Source organism: Aristolochia californica, unplaced genomic scaffold (assembly GCF_029961685.1).
Source record: "Aristolochia californica isolate CCGP_79_NKW_82.1479 unplaced genomic scaffold, dmAriCali1.0.hap1 SCAF_3, whole genome shotgun sequence".
Lineage (NCBI taxonomy): Eukaryota > Viridiplantae > Streptophyta > Magnoliopsida > Piperales > Aristolochiaceae > Aristolochia > Aristolochia californica.
The window spans coordinates 42,962,124-42,980,585 of NW_027181992.1; the positions used below are offsets into that span (position 1 = coordinate 42,962,124).

At 37.1% G+C, this 18,462-nt stretch overlaps 2 protein-coding genes across 3 annotated transcripts; both read left to right on the forward strand.

Moving 5' to 3' along the window:
- Window positions 1–1,392: 1,392 nt before the first annotated feature.
- Window positions 1,393–2,380, forward strand: LOC137958605 (histone H2AX). The gene is made up of 2 exons (XM_068805673.1): window positions 1,393–1,647; window positions 2,001–2,380. The coding sequence occupies exons 1-2, from the start codon at window positions 1,450–1,452 to the stop codon at window positions 2,220–2,222; spliced, it is 420 nt and encodes a 139-aa protein (XP_068661774.1). The 5' UTR covers window positions 1,393–1,449; the 3' UTR covers window positions 2,223–2,380.
- Window positions 2,381–2,716: 336 nt separating this feature from the next.
- LOC137959225 (uncharacterized) lies at window positions 2,717–9,519 on the forward strand. 2 transcript variants are annotated; one of them, XM_068806594.1, is made up of 7 exons: window positions 2,717–2,926; window positions 4,619–4,837; window positions 4,987–5,073; window positions 7,844–7,990; window positions 8,631–8,657; window positions 8,882–8,977; window positions 9,063–9,519. In XM_068806594.1, the coding sequence occupies exons 1-7, from the start codon at window positions 2,720–2,722 to the stop codon at window positions 9,261–9,263; spliced, it is 984 nt and encodes a 327-aa protein (XP_068662695.1). In that variant the 5' UTR covers window positions 2,717–2,719; the 3' UTR covers window positions 9,264–9,519. The 2 variants fall into 2 exon arrangements, with proteins under 2 accessions (XP_068662695.1, XP_068662696.1); XM_068806595.1 differs by lacking the exon at window positions 7,844–7,990.
- Window positions 9,520–18,462: the final 8,943 nt, after the last annotated feature.

An 18,462-nucleotide genomic window follows, 5' to 3' on the forward strand; every position in this document is an offset into this window, starting at 1 on the left:
AAAATCATTAAAATATTCAAAATGCGAAAAAAATGCACTCACTGACGAAATTAATCTAAATTTAAGCAAATAAAGAAAAAAAGTCGAATAAGCAAACAAGGCAAAATCAAAATTTTTGCAGACAAAAAGCAAGATAATCTTCCCGTTCTCTAATAGAGCTTTGAAAAAAATAAAATAAATTGATAAGGTGAAAGTTTGATTAAGCCTGGTTCATACTTTGTAATGGAATGACAACCAAACAACGATGGCCTCATGAGAGACGGTGATGGAGACTCTAGGAGAAGCTTTAGTGCAAGAGGAAAGACAAAATGAAAGAACAAAGAAAGGATTAGGCGTAGTGACGATGAGGAAGAGGAGACTAGATGACGATAAGGCTCATCAGAAGGGGAGACTGGACGACAACAAGGTTCGACCGGAGGGAATGAGACAAGGCAAGGCTGTAGGCCTTAGGAGACAGTGATGGCAAGGTGAGGTGATAATGACAACGATTGCAAGCAGGGATGAGGCATAGGTGAACTACAACGAGACCAGGAACAGGACGATCGAGAAATGAGAAGAGAGGGAAAGAGTAGGGAACAGGGAGTGACCTTTTGTCTCCCCCATTAATGAAGATCGGACGATTGGGAATTAATTTTCATATCTTTCATATTATAGCCATTTCGTATTTGATCAAGATGAATATTTTCTAACTTCTCAAATAGATCTAATTATTTATTTATTATTTTAAAAGTCTACTTTAGTATAGATTGAATATTTTCGTCAAGATGCTATGTAAACTTATTGTGGTCTCAAAATGAATATCTAAAGTAAAAAACTTCTTTCCCAGTTAATAAATCCAAAATATTTGTACTCACTAATCTATGTGAGACTATTATTTAACATACATCCTCACGAGTGGAACTTTTTTATAGCTCTTAATGTAGATAATTTATAAGTATCTACTCCAACACATGTGAAGTTGAGTTCAAAGTCTTTCCCAAAATGACTTGCCAATTTATAAATCCAAGATATTTATACTCACTAATTCATGTAAAATTATTATTTAACACTTATGAGTACTACTTATTTTATATAATTAATTAAATTTATTCTTTAATTATACAAAATATTTTTATTTTTTACTTGAGATTGCATGAACTCATCAATAGTGGACGGCTAGGATGAAGCATTACGCAGTCCTCTGGGCCGCGGCGTCTTCTCGGCACCGAGTGCACGTGACGCGTCAATCTGCAGGCTGCAGCTAGGGTTCTAACCTTTCTTCAAAGTTGGCCACGTTGGCAATCCGCCCTTCATTTGTGCTCAAATGAAAATAGGCCACGTCAACCTTTGCCTCTAGTCTTTCACCTATATATTTCAAACTCCGCGACATCTTAACCTGCGAAGCTTCCCGGGTATTTTTCTCTGCCGCAGCGTCTGTGCGGGATTTGGTCTTCTTGATCGTAGGCGAAAATGAGTTCTGCAGGTTCGACAAAGGGTGGAAGAGGTAAGCCCAAATCTTCCAAATCGGTTTCTAGATCCCAGAAAGCGGGTCTACAGTTTCCTGTGGGAAGAATCGCTAGGTTTCTTAAGGCTGGAAAATACGCCGAGCGAGTTGGTGCCGGTGCTCCTGTCTATCTATCTGCTGTTCTCGAGTATCTCGCGGCTGAGGTTCGTGAGATATCTATTTTATTTTTACTTTTGTTCGTGTATTTGTTAAAAAGTCGCTTGTGTCTGTGGTGAAGATCTCGAGGGTTTTAATTCGAGGTTTTCCTTTCCAAGCAGCTTCTTTGCGTTGCCGTTGCCTGAAAACACGGTTCTTTTTATTTTGATCTTATTTTTCGGTCATTAATATGGCTGATTCTTCCGGTGCTATGCCTTTACTCGCTTCTTTTGATCTGAACTTTCTTTCTTAAGTCTATCATGTTATATTTATTCTATTGTTTGGTTGGGAATTTTGATTCTACCGATGAAGGTATTTTATAAAAATTGAGTGGGGGGTTTGATATTTGATATTTTTTTAGGTCCTTGAGCTCGCTGGAAATGCTGCTAGAGATAACAAGAAGAATCGGATCGTGCCTAGGCATATACAGCTTGCTGTGAGAAACGATGAGGAATTGAGTAAACTGTTGGGAGCCGTGACAATCGCGAACGGAGGGGTTTTGCCGAACATACATCAGACTCTCTTGCCTAAGAAACAGGGGAAAGGGAAAGGCGAGCCTGGATCCGCTTCGCAGGAGTTTTAGGATGTTTTTTATTTTAATTTTTACAGCATATGGGTAAAAGTGTTGTAATTTGGTCTCGAGGGCTGCTGCCTGTCATCTCACTGACGTGAGGGCAAACCCTAGTTTTGTCTTGTATCGAACAGAAGTAATGAAAATAATCAAAATTTTGATTTGTATAAGATCTTTCGTTGCCAATCGAATGATGTTGAATTTTCTCTTTGTTCTTTTGTTGTGATCGCTCTGGATGGGTTCTTTTTTCGGCGCCCTAGTGCAATTTTCTGGCTTCCGTAACAGGGTTAGTTATGGTCATAAAATTGCGTATATCTGGTTTTTTATGGTAGTCCTTCATTTCTGAATTTTGTAAACGTCTTTTTGTTTTTTGTTTTTTTTATTTCTCTTTGTTTTTTGCGGACAGGGGTTTCTCGTGGTTATGTACTTATATTGCCATTAGTAAGCGATGCTGTCTGCGAGATAAAGCATCTAGGTTTTAGTGGAAAAATGGTTTTCAGGACGCAGTTATGTATCCGGTTCTCTGTTATGGTGGGTGGACACAATGCTCACTGGACGCGAGAGCCATATCTTCCGAGCTTGGGGTTCAGAGGTCCCGGGTCTTAGAGAAAGTAGATAGGCAGCTAGCTGATGGAAATGATAGAATCGCCCTTTCTTTGTTGAAGGATCTACAGGGAAAGCCTGGAGGCCTGCGTTGCTTCGGTGCTGCAAGGCAGGTATTTTCCGGTCTCGTCAACAGCCGTGAATGACCGGTTTTCGTTTCTAGTATTTTCCGGTCTTGAGTTTTCTGCTATCTTCCGCTGATGTCCTCCCGAGATCTCAATCGTTGTTGGTGCCGCCGTTTTGTCATCTGTGAGCCTTTTTTAGGTTTTTTCTTGTCTCTCAACTTCTGATAAATATGTCTGATCATCAGGATTGGAAAGTTAACGAACCGAATCATATCAACAAGATGTCCATTATAGTCTGATGAGCATGAACTAACAGTGGGCTGTGGGTGAACTGGCCAACAGCGATGGAGTCGTTCTCCCTGTGGGGAACTGTCGTCTGCCTGTATCAGTGTAATGTGGCATGGATCAAACAGCAATTCTTCCGCTAGAATTTGGTCTGCAGTAATCCTTGCAATCTTTGCTTGGCTAACCAAGGCGAAGATTGCGTGGTGTAGATATAAGAAATTGCAAGCTTAACACGTTTACTTGGATAGTAAGCCAATGAATGATTGAGTTTTTCACTGTCCTTCGAGTATCTGTTCCTGTATTTCGTCTTCTTTTGTGTAACAGTACCTATGCAAATGATAAAAGACCTGCAAATTTTGGTGCTTTGCTACAGTTTGGGAGATGAACTGATGTTCTTTCACTTTGAGGTTTTTTAGTGGTTATGTAAAATAATTGCCCCCAGTTACGACATACAGATCTCTGGTAGTCGGGTGCGAATATCTTTTACTTTGTTACCTACAGATCGATTTTGTATTGCCTCAACTTGCTGAAGGTGTGAAGTGGGATGATCACAATTGATTGCGTGTCTTATAAGTGTAAGAGAATGTTTTGGACTGCAATGAGAGGCTCCAAGGAGTTACATAGGGGTTTATTCTGAAGAAGAACTATACTTGGGATGAAGTTAACTTGGATGCCAGACTCTTGTGTATCTGTGGTTGTATCAAATTAGAGCGTGTAGCCTGTTCAACCAGCTCGTTTTCTCTTTGAAGTCCCATCAATTTCATTTTTGTCATCTTTCCTCAGTTCTGTAAATGAGTTGAGATACTTCAATTTCTCCTCTCTTTAACTTATTGTAAGACTCTGCTGTGTATCTTGTCTGACACATTATTCCACGCTATGAATCCTCATTTTGGAAGCTACTGTTGGTGCGAGCAGGGTGAAGATTACTGAATCTCATTCTTCTTATTACTAACTGGGGGAAGAGGTTCTTCTTTGCTGCCTGTGGCTTTGCAAGCGTATTATACAACCATCTTAGTTGTTGCCATTTGTTGGTATCTTTTGGTTGGCTGCTGGTGTGACCAGCGGTTGAGTGGAAGGTGGAAGCGTGTCTGTTTGTTACTGTTACTATAACCCTATGTATCAGATTCAAATGTGACATTTGATTAAATTCTCAACAATATGAAACAATATGTTTATAAATATGTTTACATTTGGCTCAGCAATATGAGGAGAAATCTTTTTTTCTCTAGATTTCTAGGAGGCTAACTAATTTGTTGCATCTGCTGGTCATTTTGGAGATCAGGTCAGTTTCTTACAAATTGTATCGCGCTTTTGAGAATTGAACATGCTGTCTCATTACTCTATGAACTTGTGTTTTAGTCTGGGTTGTTTTCAGGTATATTTATTTTACATCATGCTATTGCCTAGATCGGATGTAGACTAACTTTTACAATGAATTTCATAAATATTGCACAGATTCCACAAAGACTATACACCTTGGATGAGCTGAAGCTTAATGGAATTGATGCTTCATCTTTACTTTCACCGATGGACTTGACTCTTGGGTCCATAGAAAGAAATCTTCAGACTGCTGTAACTTTAGGAGGGCTGTCGGCATGGTATGTGTTTCGCTTCAACCAGGTGCAAATTCTTGTGTTCGTTGTGGGACTACTGTTTCTATGGTCAGTGGACTTGGTAAGCTGTTTCTGATGTATGAATGTCATCCTTCTCATGAGCTTCTTATAGAGTTAATCTTCTTTAATGTGAAGACATGTAATTAAGTTTGACTGCGCCAGACTACTCAAAATTTTGTTGTTTAGCCTCCAATGTATTTGTTGTTTCAGATCAGCTTTGGTGGTGGAGTGGGGTGTTTAGTGCTCGACACAATTGGTCATACTCTGAGTAGAAAGTATCACAACAGAGTTGTTCAAGTAAGATATAACCCCAATATTGCTAATTTTAGATTATAAACTTCCCAACTTTGGTTACACAGAATATATGTGCGCCATAAAGTTGCTATCACATCTCTCTGACTTGTTATCTACAGTTGCAAAGGTAGAAATCCTAGTTCATTACTTCTACCCTATTGTGGATTTGAGGTATTTGCCATTCAAATCACAACTGTCTGCATCACTTAAGAGGTTCTTTAAACATGTGAAGTTGGGGCAAGTAAGAGACCTCTGCTTGGTTTTACATCACTCAGGAAGCTTACTACCTACGTTGTGCTTCAAAAACAGTGAGTCACAAGCTCTTAGTACTGCAGATTCTGGAGAAGGCTTATTTCTGCCATGAGTGTTATGTGATTGGTATATATAGGATGATAAAACATTTTAGTAGTAGATTGAGGGTAAGGTACAAACGACTCGTTTAACTACATTTTACTCTTCTTTTCCATGTACATCTAGATACAAGTTACTCTGGATATGGGGTATGCACGAGTCAGTCCATAGATCATCCGTTGTTATATGCTTCCTTGCAATCCCACTTGTCTTGATATTCACAGCATACTGCTCTTCATTGGCAAGTCCATGTAGGTGGCACCTATGTTGGGCACCCAAAAGAATAAAAAGAAAAAAAATTATCCAGCCGATGCTGTGGATGTTGGTGAAGTATAAGCAAATTGTTGTCAAAATTTTCTGCCAGTAGTCTGGTGCTCAAGTGATTATATATAAGGCAATATGAATTTTTAAGTTATTGCCTGAGGCACCCCTGAACGACTCCTTTGTAACTGCATTTTTTTTTCCTTTTTTCTGCATCTTTTTGATTGACACATAGATTACTGGTAGACATTCAGTCTTTAGATTATCTGTTAATCCTCCTGTTGTCCAAATTGTCCATTAGTTGCAATCTGGTGGTATTGTCCTGGGTAACTTACCAATTGATTAAATGCTCTTTAGTTGTTTTTTTTTTGGAAGATGTTCTCTAGATCTGATCAAATGTGGGAAACTGGGCTTTTAAGCTAGACCTATTGTAATATCTAAGCAGGCCAAAACAGAGGTTGACACATGATGGGCCTTTCAGACACATATAACCCCAACTTGTTTGGAAGTTGATATGGATGAGAGTCTATTATATATGGCTGCTTTTACCCTGGTCTAGGTAGCCTTTTTACCTTGGTGAGGTTTTCACTGTGGTACCAGAGGGCTTTTACCTTGTTTGAGATACAATTTCAGGACATATTGCTTGCTTCAGTACCAATTATTATGTATTTTGCTAGTAATGCTAACAGATCTTATGGAACATTAAAAGCTAGCCCTAAGCCTAATCTCTTTGTATGTTGGTTCAACCTAATACCTTTAGCACAGATTCGTCCCAACAAAGACATAATATTTTGGTATGCAATTCCTTATTACTGTATTAGGTACCTAAAAATCTTATATCTGGCTTGAACAACCAATGATACAATTCCTTGTTCCTGTTTTCAAATGTTTCATGTATTGATGTCAATATATATTGTAATTCATCAAACATTGTTGTTAGGTGGGAAAAAGTCCTACATTGAAAAACCATAAGAAAAGGAAAAGGTACTGAGTTATAAGGTTGAGCAATAAGTAGCTAGTCATTTTGGGGTGAAATCGGACTCAACCCAAACATCTAACATGGTATCAGAGTAGGTTATATGTGTGGGCTAAGGCCCAATTTATGCTTCTCAGGTTATCTGTGTTGTGGGCTCTATGAAGGAGTCTGTGTGCCCCATTAGAGGGTTTGTGCCCACTTCTCAAGTCTGTTTTGTATAAGCTTGAGCACGAGGGAAAGCGTTGAGTGGGAAAAAGCCCCACATTGAAAAAATGAGAAGAAAAATTAATGGGTTATAAGTTTGAACAACAGGCCTTCTAAGTGGTTAGTCATTTTGGGATGGAACCTGACTCAACCCAAAAATCTAATAATTGTAACACATCAAAGCACTCCAGCCTTAGTGAGAGCTAAAGTGAATCGATCTCAGCTGTGACATCTTTCTTCTTTTCCTAGTATCCTTGTTGAACCAAATTTGTGAGCTTTATGTAAGTTGATTGTGATGTGCATCATGGACATCAGCACCCGATTTTTTTGTTTCATGCAATTTTATTTTAATAATTCAGTCAGTAGTCTTGAGGAATTTAGATTGAGGATGTGCAGTTTGTTGAAGCGTTGTAGCAGATAACATTTAATAACTAAGCACAAACTTATGTACCAAAGTTTTGTCTTATTCTGTAGCTTCCTTTTAACTTACCGATTATGCAATCTGTAAATACTTGTTCTGTATGATAATAGTCCAGACCCCAGTTAGCAGGCCCTTCAGTGGAAGGTGAAAGAGGCAGAAGATAGTCAATTTTGATTGGAAAATAATGTTACCCTTTTTTTGGGTTTCTTTTGTTCTTTGGGTGTGGTTCCAAGCTTGAGAGGTTTGAGCCTTACTCCAACTCAAATGATCTAACTGAGTCTACTTATTCAAGTCACTTCTTGATTGATTCCAATTATATTCCTGCTCTGATATTATTATTTCTCTTTACTTTACAATGACATTCCAACTTGCCAAACTCTCCACAGCATCAGTTTCAGTTCCCTTATCTAATTCCTATGGATTGACACATAAGCCACATTAATACAGATACTGCTTCTATCCTTGTAATGACTATACAAGTTTCTTGTGCTCTGTAATGTTGGATTTCTGGGTGTCAAGTTCCTTATGGTCATGTTGTACCCAATGAGGTTATTTTGCAGCATGAGGCTGGTCATTTTTTGATAGCTTACTTGCTTGGAGTGCTTCCTAGAGGATATACATTATCAAGTTTGGAAGCACTGAGGAAGGAAGGATCACTCAATATACAAGCAGGAACTTCTTTTGTGGATTTTGAGTTTCTTGATGAAGTAAGTTCACTCTGATAATCTCATGTTACACGATTACCATTAAGGTGGAGCATTTTGTTTTGCTGAGGGTCTTTACTAGTAGTTTTCTGTTTTTGGTTTTTATTTCTCCTCTCGTCTTTTACTTTAGTTTTGGGAATTATTTGTAGTGGATAAATGCAATTGAGGTCTGTTCTTCAACTTCTGTCTGTTTGTTTGGTTTGCTCACAATGTTTTGGGTGCAGTCTTCTTAAAGTTTCTTTGTGCTGCATTCTTTTGCTTTTCATGATCCTCTAATCTCTAGGAAAAAAGGTTCTTACGGATAGATAGGTTTTAGGCCTCTGTATGGATTCAGGATGATTATTGGCAGTTGCCGATGGTGACCAGGTCTTGGACTCTTGTTTTAAAATACGGGTCTATCACTTGGGGACTACTCCCATATTTACGAAACTTCCTTGTCACATAGTTGTTCCAGGATATGGATATTGCTAGGCTTGCTTCTCTCCTTGTGAAATTGCCTACTAATTCCATTAAATTTTAATGGTTTTAGGACACTTAGAGCACAAAGGGCCTATATAGCTTCTCTTATTCATTAGTTTGCTGGTATTCGTTCTATTTCTACCACTAACTTTAATTTATGAATGTGTTGTACCCTATTATGCAGGTCAGTACAGGAAAAGTATCAGCAAAGGTTAATCCCGAGACCCCATTTACATTCTGGTGGTTTACTGTAAATAACACTAGTTACTGCTGCAGAAAGTGTGGAAATTGGGATTAATTACGAAATAAGCAATAAATTTAGTTTATCTTTGATTTGCTATTTTGCTGACAAAGATCATCTTGAAATGCTGAGAATAGGGTCACTCTTTTAGAATGACGGCAAATCTAGGACTAATGTGATCATCTCCTGTCCAGATGCTGAACAAGTTTTCATGTATTGCACTGGCGGGTGTTGCAACAGAATACCTATTATTTGGGTACTCAGAGGGAGGTCTTGCAGATATTAATAAGGTTTGCTTTCTTTATAATTTCTATGATTATTTTGTCCTGCATGAGTAACCTGAGTACTTTGTTAATTTTCTTCTGTATGGGGCAGTTGGACAATTTGCTTAAAAGCTTGGGCTTCACACAGAAGAAGGCTGATTCTCAGGTGAGATGGGCTGTACTAAATACAATCTTAATTCTTCGTAGGCATGAGGAAGCAAGATCAAAACTTGCAGAGGCTATGTCCTTGGGGAAGTCTGTTGGATATTGCATTGAAACTGTAGAGAATGCTATAGATGATGATGATATCTAAGTAGTGTAGAGGATGTTGGACAAAATTCTATAGGCTGCTTGATCTTGTAAGTTTCATAAAATGGTTATCCAGTCTCCGTAAAATGGTTTCCTTGTGTAGCCCTGAGAATTTGTGACTTGCAATTTGAACTGGCTGAACTTTGAATTCAAGCCATGCTAATTGGGTGTTCTGGTTCTTGCGCCTGTACAACCTGCACTTGGGTTGAGGGCGTTTTGTTTGGGCTTCTTTAAAAAGAAAGACTTGGGGTGGACGTGAGTTGTGCAATTTTTGTGCTTTGATGTGTCAAAGGTTTCTCTATAAAATCTTTGTTACGGTTGAGAGCCATAATTTCAAATTTTGGTCTTATTTGAAAGTATGCTGGCCAAGTGTAGTATCTTTAAGTTCCGGGAATGACTAAGTCACCATTGAGTGTCATGAGAGGAAATAGAGTGAGATTAGTCCTGTGTTCTCATCAAAGGTTTAGTCTGCATTTGTGTAGTGTGTTACTGATTTACATCAGACTGGAGGGAGAGATGGAACTCTTTGAGTTTTTTTTTTTTTGTTTCTTTGTTGATTGTGGGTTGGAGTAAGGAAGCTTGAATAATGTACACTGTTTAGTTCACTAAACTAGTTGTACTCTTCAACAACTAACTTTGCTGAAAATCTTATGACCCAGATAACTTACAAGATTTATTTATGCAAAGTATTAACTTCGATAAATCGTAAAAGGGTCTGCTAGTCCATACTGTTAAATAAGTAATTTTTTCAACTGATCTTGTTCTAATACAAAGGCTCTATTAGTGTCCCTGGTTGGAAATTTATATCACAAGAAAAGTTAGAAATGTTTTTCTTAGGATACACATTTTCAAGAAACTTTCATATAAAATCCTGTCAGTGAGTTACAAGGAAATTACATGGATTTTTTTTTGAAAATTTCAAGGAAAATTAAATTGACTTGATAGTACATTTTTTAGTGAAATAAATGAAAATCAAATTACTTGACCAATAATTTTTAGTAAAATAAATGATCATATACAAAATTCCCATGAAAAATTGCCTTGTGTTAAAAATATTACAACATCAATTATCAAATACTTATTCAAAATTTTTTCATATGGTTTTCCAGCCTATCTTGGATTTTTTTGGTAAGATTTTTTAGTTAAAAAAATGTTTCCAAGAAATATGAGGCACTAATGGTCTTTGGAAACATATTTATACTAGAAATGTCTTTCCAATATTTATTGGAAAAGACAATAAGATGACCTAAGTTGGTCAACTAATGGTCTTTGGAAACATATTTATACTAGAAATGTCTTTCCAATATTTATTGGAAAAGACAATAAGATGACCTAAGTTGGTCAACTAATGGTCTTTGGAAACATATTTATACTAGAAATGTCTTTCCAATATTTATTGGAAAAGACAATAAGATGACCTAAGTTGGTCAATTAAACTGATAACTGGGTCTTATACCTCATGTTCATGGTGGAGATTATTGAACTTAGGTTTATTATGCACTACCTGCTCTCAATTTCTCTCTTCTTCGTTTAAACTATTTCAAAACGTAATTTAAGCAAAAAATGATTAAATATAAAACATTAATTAGAATGATTTAAAAAAGACTGACCTCTCCTCATCGTGTATGGAAGAGAGGATAGGAAATGAGGTAATAATTTTTTTTTTTTTCTGTGGAGAGGAATAGGCCATTTGGTATTAATGGTAGCTCCTTATGTTTCCCCTTTTTATGAGTCAAGAAGAAATGGCAAGGACTGGGAGGAGTGTTGTTCCTGAGTGAGACAAGCAAAATGAGAGGATGGAAGATGCTCTCTCTGAAAGCTCAGATAATTTGAATAGTATCGGTTTGATTTTTATTCTTAAACTATTGCAGGTTTTTATAACATTTGTTCCAACTTTTTAAAGATAGGGTAATATTGTGAATTCAAGTTTGGAGATTTTTAGATTAAGATATGCCCAATAGAGGCCTTCATAAAAAGGTCTCCAATGGAGGGTTTTTCCATATAAAAAGACCTCAATAGAGGAAGTATAGTTTGGTTACAAATATATATTGAAGGCTTATACAGGTTAAAGTGAGTTATTACATTTGATTTGAGTATATATTACATAGTATTTAACTTGAATTATTAAATACATTTCTTTGTAATAAAAAACATTAAATTACTTAACCATTATTTTATTTTATTAAGGGAGTTCTATGTCATATATCAATAACCATTATCGAAAAATAGAATATACATACTATGTAAATTTTATTAGACATTGTTTGTATTATATCAATAGGTCTATGGTAGGCAAAGCCTCCGTAAAGGTGGAAAAACCTACAAATAAAATTAATTAGATTCATATCAAATGTAAATAACATGAAAAAAAGGTAATGTGGAAAAAAGGTAAACTCGTAAGTTCTATGTAAATATAGGCTTGAGAAGGTGGAGTGCAATTGCTCGAGTTGGGAGGAAAAGATTCTCGAGATGGTGGATGTTCGTGAATGTAGTCTTGAAGCGGTTTAAGGGCTAGAGGACGAAGTACATGCCGTCGTTGTAGTTCTAAAGGTGGATACAATGATTTTGATGAGATGTGAACGGAGTTAGAAGAAATACAGATGAGAATGACGATTCTCAAGCAAGTCGTTTTGAATAGGGAAATGGTTCATACACACATGAAGATAAGGTTCCTGATTTTACTATATTTCTTATTGATGATATCTTATGGTAGAGAAGAAGGGATGGTGATGCCAAGGATGGTGAAAACTGGGTACACTTGGGAGGATTTTAAGTGCGAGTTGAAGCACCCTTTTTTCCCCAAGATGTCGATTACCTAGCTCGAAAGGAATTGCATGCATTCAAACAAAAATGGTCGATTTGTGAGTATATTAAATCTTTACCTTTTTATTGTTAATAGTTTCTAACATGCCCGATGAAGATCGGTTGTTTTATTTTCTTGCAGGACTTCGTCCTTGGGCTGAACAAGAGTTGAGGCGTCGGGAGGAGAAGACGCTTGCAACCACATTAGCCACCGTGGAGAAGTTAACGGATTTTGAGAGAATCTGATGATAATGTCGCCACATCTATGAATAGAAACAAGAATAATAAGAACCATAAGAAGAAAAGAAGAAATCTTTTTGGAGATAGACTTCCAAAAAAAACAAAGGGAACCATAAAAATGGAGAATAAAAGAAAAACTACACTAAAAAAGACAATTCTAAAGATCGAAAGATTACTTGTGTTTCTTTGGGAAGGAGATCACTTAGTGAAGGATAGCCTAAGTAAAAAAAACTACTAAATGTTATCAAAGTGGATGATGGAGTCAGATAATCAAGTGATGATCAATATGTTGAAGGAGGTCAAGTCGGTTCGTTGATGTTGCTCAACTCAATCCAAGCAATGGTTGAAACATCGGTGAGACCTAAACTGATTTTTTTTATTCGTTGCTAAATGATGGCCAAGTGAAACTTCTTGTTGATTTGGGAGCTACTTGTTGGAAGATGGGCCCAAACCCACACGATTAAGGAAGGCGTCCATACATCCAAGTGTGTGAAAGATGGGCTCAAGCCCACAAAATAAGGGGAAAACCCACAGTTTCACACAATGGTGGCATGGTGGTAAATAAAGAGTCATCTCATAAAGATGATACTAATGTAATTATTTTATGATTTATGTCCCTTATTCACTCTTATTAGGGTGAAGGGTTTTCCCATAATATTAATACTTTTGATATCTATAAATACAACTTAAGGGGGAGGGTTTGGACAAGTCCATAATCCTAATCTTCCTCATTTCTTCAAATTCGTCACTCTTCCTCTTCTCCTCCTCCTAAAACCTTATCTCCGCAATTCTTTTTTTTTTCACCCTTTAATCCTCTTCTACTGTGATTATACATCATGAAATCCTAAGTTTCATCATGGTATCAGAGTGGGCAATAATCTGAGAAGTGAAAGGAGAAGAAGATGGAGAAAAAAGTTGGAGAATAAAGGGAGGAAGAAGAAGAAAAAAAGAAAGGGGGAAAGGTATTTAAGTTTAGTTTTAGAAGGGGGAAAATTCATGTCAATTTGATATATATTTAAGGAGATATTCACATTGGAAGAATCAAAGGTCATGTTGGTATACCGTTACATGCGAAGATCTGGATTTAAGTCAATTTTTTTAATTAACTTTTTGAGGTTCTTTTATTGATCAACAATATTAGGAAAATATCTCATGATCTACCCTTGGAAAGTTTTTGTTTCTTAACTGACAATATCTTGAAAGAATCTTTAGAAGATCATCTTATTTTTCAGAAACTTTTCTTGATTATTTGTCAAAGATTGCCTTGCCTAAAAAATTCAAGAAAAAAAAGGCAAGGAAATGTGTCTTCTTTGATTGTTAAGTTGGCACCAATTGAAGGAGGAAACTACCTTATTTAGAAGATTCTTCCAACCACAAATTTTGTGAGATTCCGTTTGTATTTTGAAAGATTATAAAGAATTTGATTTGGTATTCTTGCCTAAAACAATTAAGGCAAGAAAAGATCAAAATATTTGGCTTGGCTTGAGTTACTTGGTTTACAATTTTAGAGCTAGTGAAGTTGTTGATACTAACCTTCTTTTACTTGATAATACAGGAGGGGGATTACCACTTGACCTTGCAAAATATTTGTTGACTTCAAGCTAGGATCATTGGCATTATCTCCCAACTTCAAGAGGGAGAATAGAAGCAGAAGTATGAAGGATTAGTACATTGGAGATTGTTTGATTTATTGATTATCAAACAACACTTGGTTATTATTGGCAGTCTATTATTTGTCTTGACTCAATCAGTCACTATCAAATCCATTATTTGCTATCTGTTACTGGCTTGACTCCGGCTTGATTATTACCTTAGATTATTCTCAGCTTATTACTTGGTGCATACCTTCCTTATTCAAGGATAGACTTGCTTCAGATTATCTTATGTGTCCTTATTGCTCGTAAGGACTTTGACTACTTACTTGTTATCAATTGCTGTATAATTGCCTATTTGGTAAGTATTATTTGGGCATTAATCCATATCCACTGTTTCTTATTGTGTCTCTTTGATTGAGATATTATTATTAAAGAAGGATTTCTTAGTTGCTGAAATGGGCATGTGCCCAAATAACACGTACCAAATATAGCAACGAATAACCAGTAGGTAGTAAAAGTCCTTAAGAGTAATAAGGACACATAAGTTAATCTAATTGTTGATTGTTGTCAGCATTAATTACTCTGATGAAGAAGAAAGCACATGGAGGCCCCAAAATATTATCTTTCGGTGATTATCCTTTACCCCCTTATTTGGCATTTTTACTCCGACCATTTGATTGTCGGTGCCCTATGGAGGGATACTGTGATGGAGAAGTTTATTACTACACTTTTGAGTAATGCCTATAGACCCACTACATACAGATGATAGGAGTGTGCCTAACATCCAGCGTGAGTCAAGTCTATTATTCACCCAAGAGGTGTTTTTTTTTTTTTTTTTTTTGCTACCTAGTGAAAGTGGGTAGACTTTGTGCCCTACATTAGGGCTACGTTTTTGCTTGTGAAATTGAGCAAAAAGTATTTTTGACTATGACTTTGATCATAGTAATGCAGCTATGTCTTACGATTAGGAGTAATTTTACTCTCTTTTATATTATGCCATCTGGGTCTCTTGGAAAAAGATCAAAGAGACCACCAGCTTGAGGTGGAGTGTTGGAAGATATGGTGGACTGCCATTTTATACGGGAAAATCTTATAAACCAATTGTAGCAAACTAAGAGTTTATGATGTTTTCTCACCCCCAACACTAGGGGGAGTGTTAGAAGATGGGCCCAAACCACACGATCAAGGAAGGCCCACATGTCCAAGTGTGTGGAAGATGAGCTAAGCCCACAGACCAAGGAGATAGCCCACAGGCCCACATAGTGGTGGCATGATGATAAATAAAGAGTCATCTCATAAAAATGACACTAATGTAATTAGTTTATGATTTATGTTTCTTTTTCACTCTTACTGGGGTGAAGTGTATTCGTGTAATATTAGTACTTTTTGATATCTATAAATACAACTTAAGGGGGGAGGGTTTGGAAAAGTCCATAACCCTAATCTTCCTCCTCTTTTCTCCAAATTTGTCACTCTTCCTCTTCTCCTCTTAAAACCTTCTATCCACAACTATTCTTCTTCTCACCCCTTAATCTTCTTCTACTATGATTATACATCATGAAATCTTAAGGGGGGGTTAGTCAACTTGAAGGACGAGATGATCTTCAACCGCATAATGCCTTTCAACACTTGAAGTCGTTAGTGGAGCGCAGATGAAGCTTCATCTCGATGCAGGGGATGAAGGGGTCCTTCATCTCCACGGTTTAATTTCGATCATCTGGACGAAGGCCTTATTTGATCTTCTTTGAATTGAAGGACGGGCAACGTTGGCTTTTTCCCCTCTCTCTCCTTGCACCCCCCCTCGCGCGTCGTCATTTCTCATTTTTTCTTCCTCTCTCCTGCACTCCCACAACATTACCCCCACAACTTCATCTCGAAGGAGGAACCAAAACGATTATGCTTAAGGTGGGAAGTAGCAAACAATTGAATAAAGGTTGTCAATTCCAAAGCCAAAGTAGTGCTTGGGGTGGTCAAGCATGTTCGTGTCGTCGTTTGGAAGTGGGTTGGCTTTTTGAATTTCGTTGTAGCTCATTTGGACAATTTTAATGTAACCTTTGGTGTAGATTTCCTTTATAAAAGCAAGGCCTTTGCAATACCCTATATGAGGATGATAGGGATTATAGATGAGGAATGACCTTCTGTAATTTTTGGTGTAGGAGACTAAGTAAAGGGGAAAGCGACGATGCTTTCAGCCCTCCAACTTAAGAGGGTCTTAAGGGTGGAGAGTCCAATTTTCATGTTTATTTGGCAGGTGACAAACAATGGGTTGAATGTCGATCCATACCAGTTGAAAAGGAGGAAGTCTTAAAGAAGGACATCATGCCGAAAGATTTACCTAAGAGCTTGCCTCTATGGAGGGAGGTTGCAAACATAATCGGGAGAGATCAAAGTGCCTAAACATCAACTTTGGCGCAAATCCGCTTTGATTTGAAGGTCCATCGAAGACAACTTGAGGAGGAGTTAACAGACTAGTTTTCTGACTTGGGCAAGTTCATGTTCGTGCAAAATGAGTATGCGACAAATGAGGTGTTTTGCGATGAGACATTAGACCCTTGTGTCACTTGACACATTTTCAAGCAAGTAAGGGAGGAGCCCAATTAACTTACATTTTGCCAAACGATTGAGAGAATGCATCAATTTGGTAGGTATTTCTTCTCAGCCATCAAGGAAAGTAATATGATGATGACGTCCTCATTATTGTGGTGGGAGAATGTTACGCCGACGTGCAACGTATGTGCTCACAACCCAAGCGCATTCGTAGCTCAGGTATGCGCATGACCCAAGCGCACAGGCCTATCCAGATGGCTAACTGATGAGTTTAAAAATTAGAAATTTGAAGTGAGAGCCTATCCAGACGGATTTGGATAGAATTTTTGAATGATTTTAAGCATGTGGAATAATGCCTTATTTGAATTTAAATAAATTTGAAATTTGCCTGACTTAAGTGGTAATTTCTCGTTAGTTAAGAGTTCGGATAAGGGTATTTATCCCTTTTGACCTATCAATAGGGCCTTATACTCATTTTGGCTTAGTTTATTCTTAAAAAAGAGGTTGATTTTCACTTTGAAAGTAAGTTAGGCTACAAAGTGAGAGGTTAAGAGCTTTTTATATCTTGATCTAGCCGGTATGAGTGGAATGTATCTGATACTAGGCGCCTGTTGCTTAAATTTGAAGCCCCATCCTCTTTCCCGCATCAAATGTGTGAACACGCTATAGCCCAGAAAGGGAGGGGGTGGGGGGGTGGGGGTTAGTGCACATTGTAAGTGCAAAGGGAAAGTGGAATGGAAAGTGTAGATAAATTATTTATTAAATAAAATATTTTGTTATATCTGACTTTTAGAAAATATATTAAATATAAAAATTAAACAAATGCTTACTTATATATTAATAAAACTGTAATCAAATTGTAATTTTATAATATCTAAATATGAAATAATTATATAAAAAAATATTATAAAATAGTTACTAACTTAATAAATATTAGTAATATCAAAATAATATTAATTTATTAACATAATTTATAAAAAGTAAAATATTTACACAAATATTGTACTACACAAACATCGTAATAATAAAAATAAAAATGATACAAATATAACTCAATCACCTATTTAATATTAAAAAATTACAAATGTACGTACAAAATACAACACAAAAAATATTTAATGGCATTAAAATATAATAATCAATAATTTTGCCACATCTGAATTGCTAATACATTTTGAAAATACGATGCTCTTGCAGATTGTACTGCAGACTCCCTCGGAGTACTTATTTGAGTGTCCATATCATCCTTAACATCATCACCACTATCACTGTCTTCATTTTCATTATATGTACACTCATCTGGCCAAGTTCCAAAACTTCTCATGCTCCCGAACATATATGGCTTTGTCATAGAGCCTAGCTTTCCCATATGCCTTATCATCACATTATATTCCACTAAATATTACCTCGGCTTCGAACCAGAGGCATAGTAACTTCGTCGGGGAAAATCCCCCAAATTTTCATATGTTTGGCCCACATCAGTGATTCATGTAACAGTCCCGCTTTCTCATAAACATAAATTATCATTCCATAAGTGTTATTAGTGGAAAAGACACGATCTCTTGCCATTTCAATCCAACAAAGACGAAGTTTATCCCACTGTTGCACCCTACCAAGAATCCGCAAGACGACATTATATTGAATTACATTTGACACATAATCCTTCTGAGACTTAATCCATTGGAAGATACGAACGACGCACCTCCAATCCCGTTGTTCCTTCGAGCCGCAGCAGGGCAGCGTCATGTGAAACCAAATAGAGAAGCACAACCAGTCGGCAGGAGAAAAACCCTGACTTGAACTTGGAAGAGACGAAGAGGGAGGATTCAACGTTTTTCTATGGTCGAGAGATACACAAAAAGAAGAAAACCTTTTCTAGGAAGAAGGGTTTACCTCTAGTTTCTTTCGAATCAAGTAAGAGAGGTTGCAGAGGGGGGGAGAGAAGTCGCCAAACGTCGTTGGTGCTAGGGACGGCGAGAGGAAGAGAATCAGCGAGCGCTGCGGACGAGAGGAAGAGAA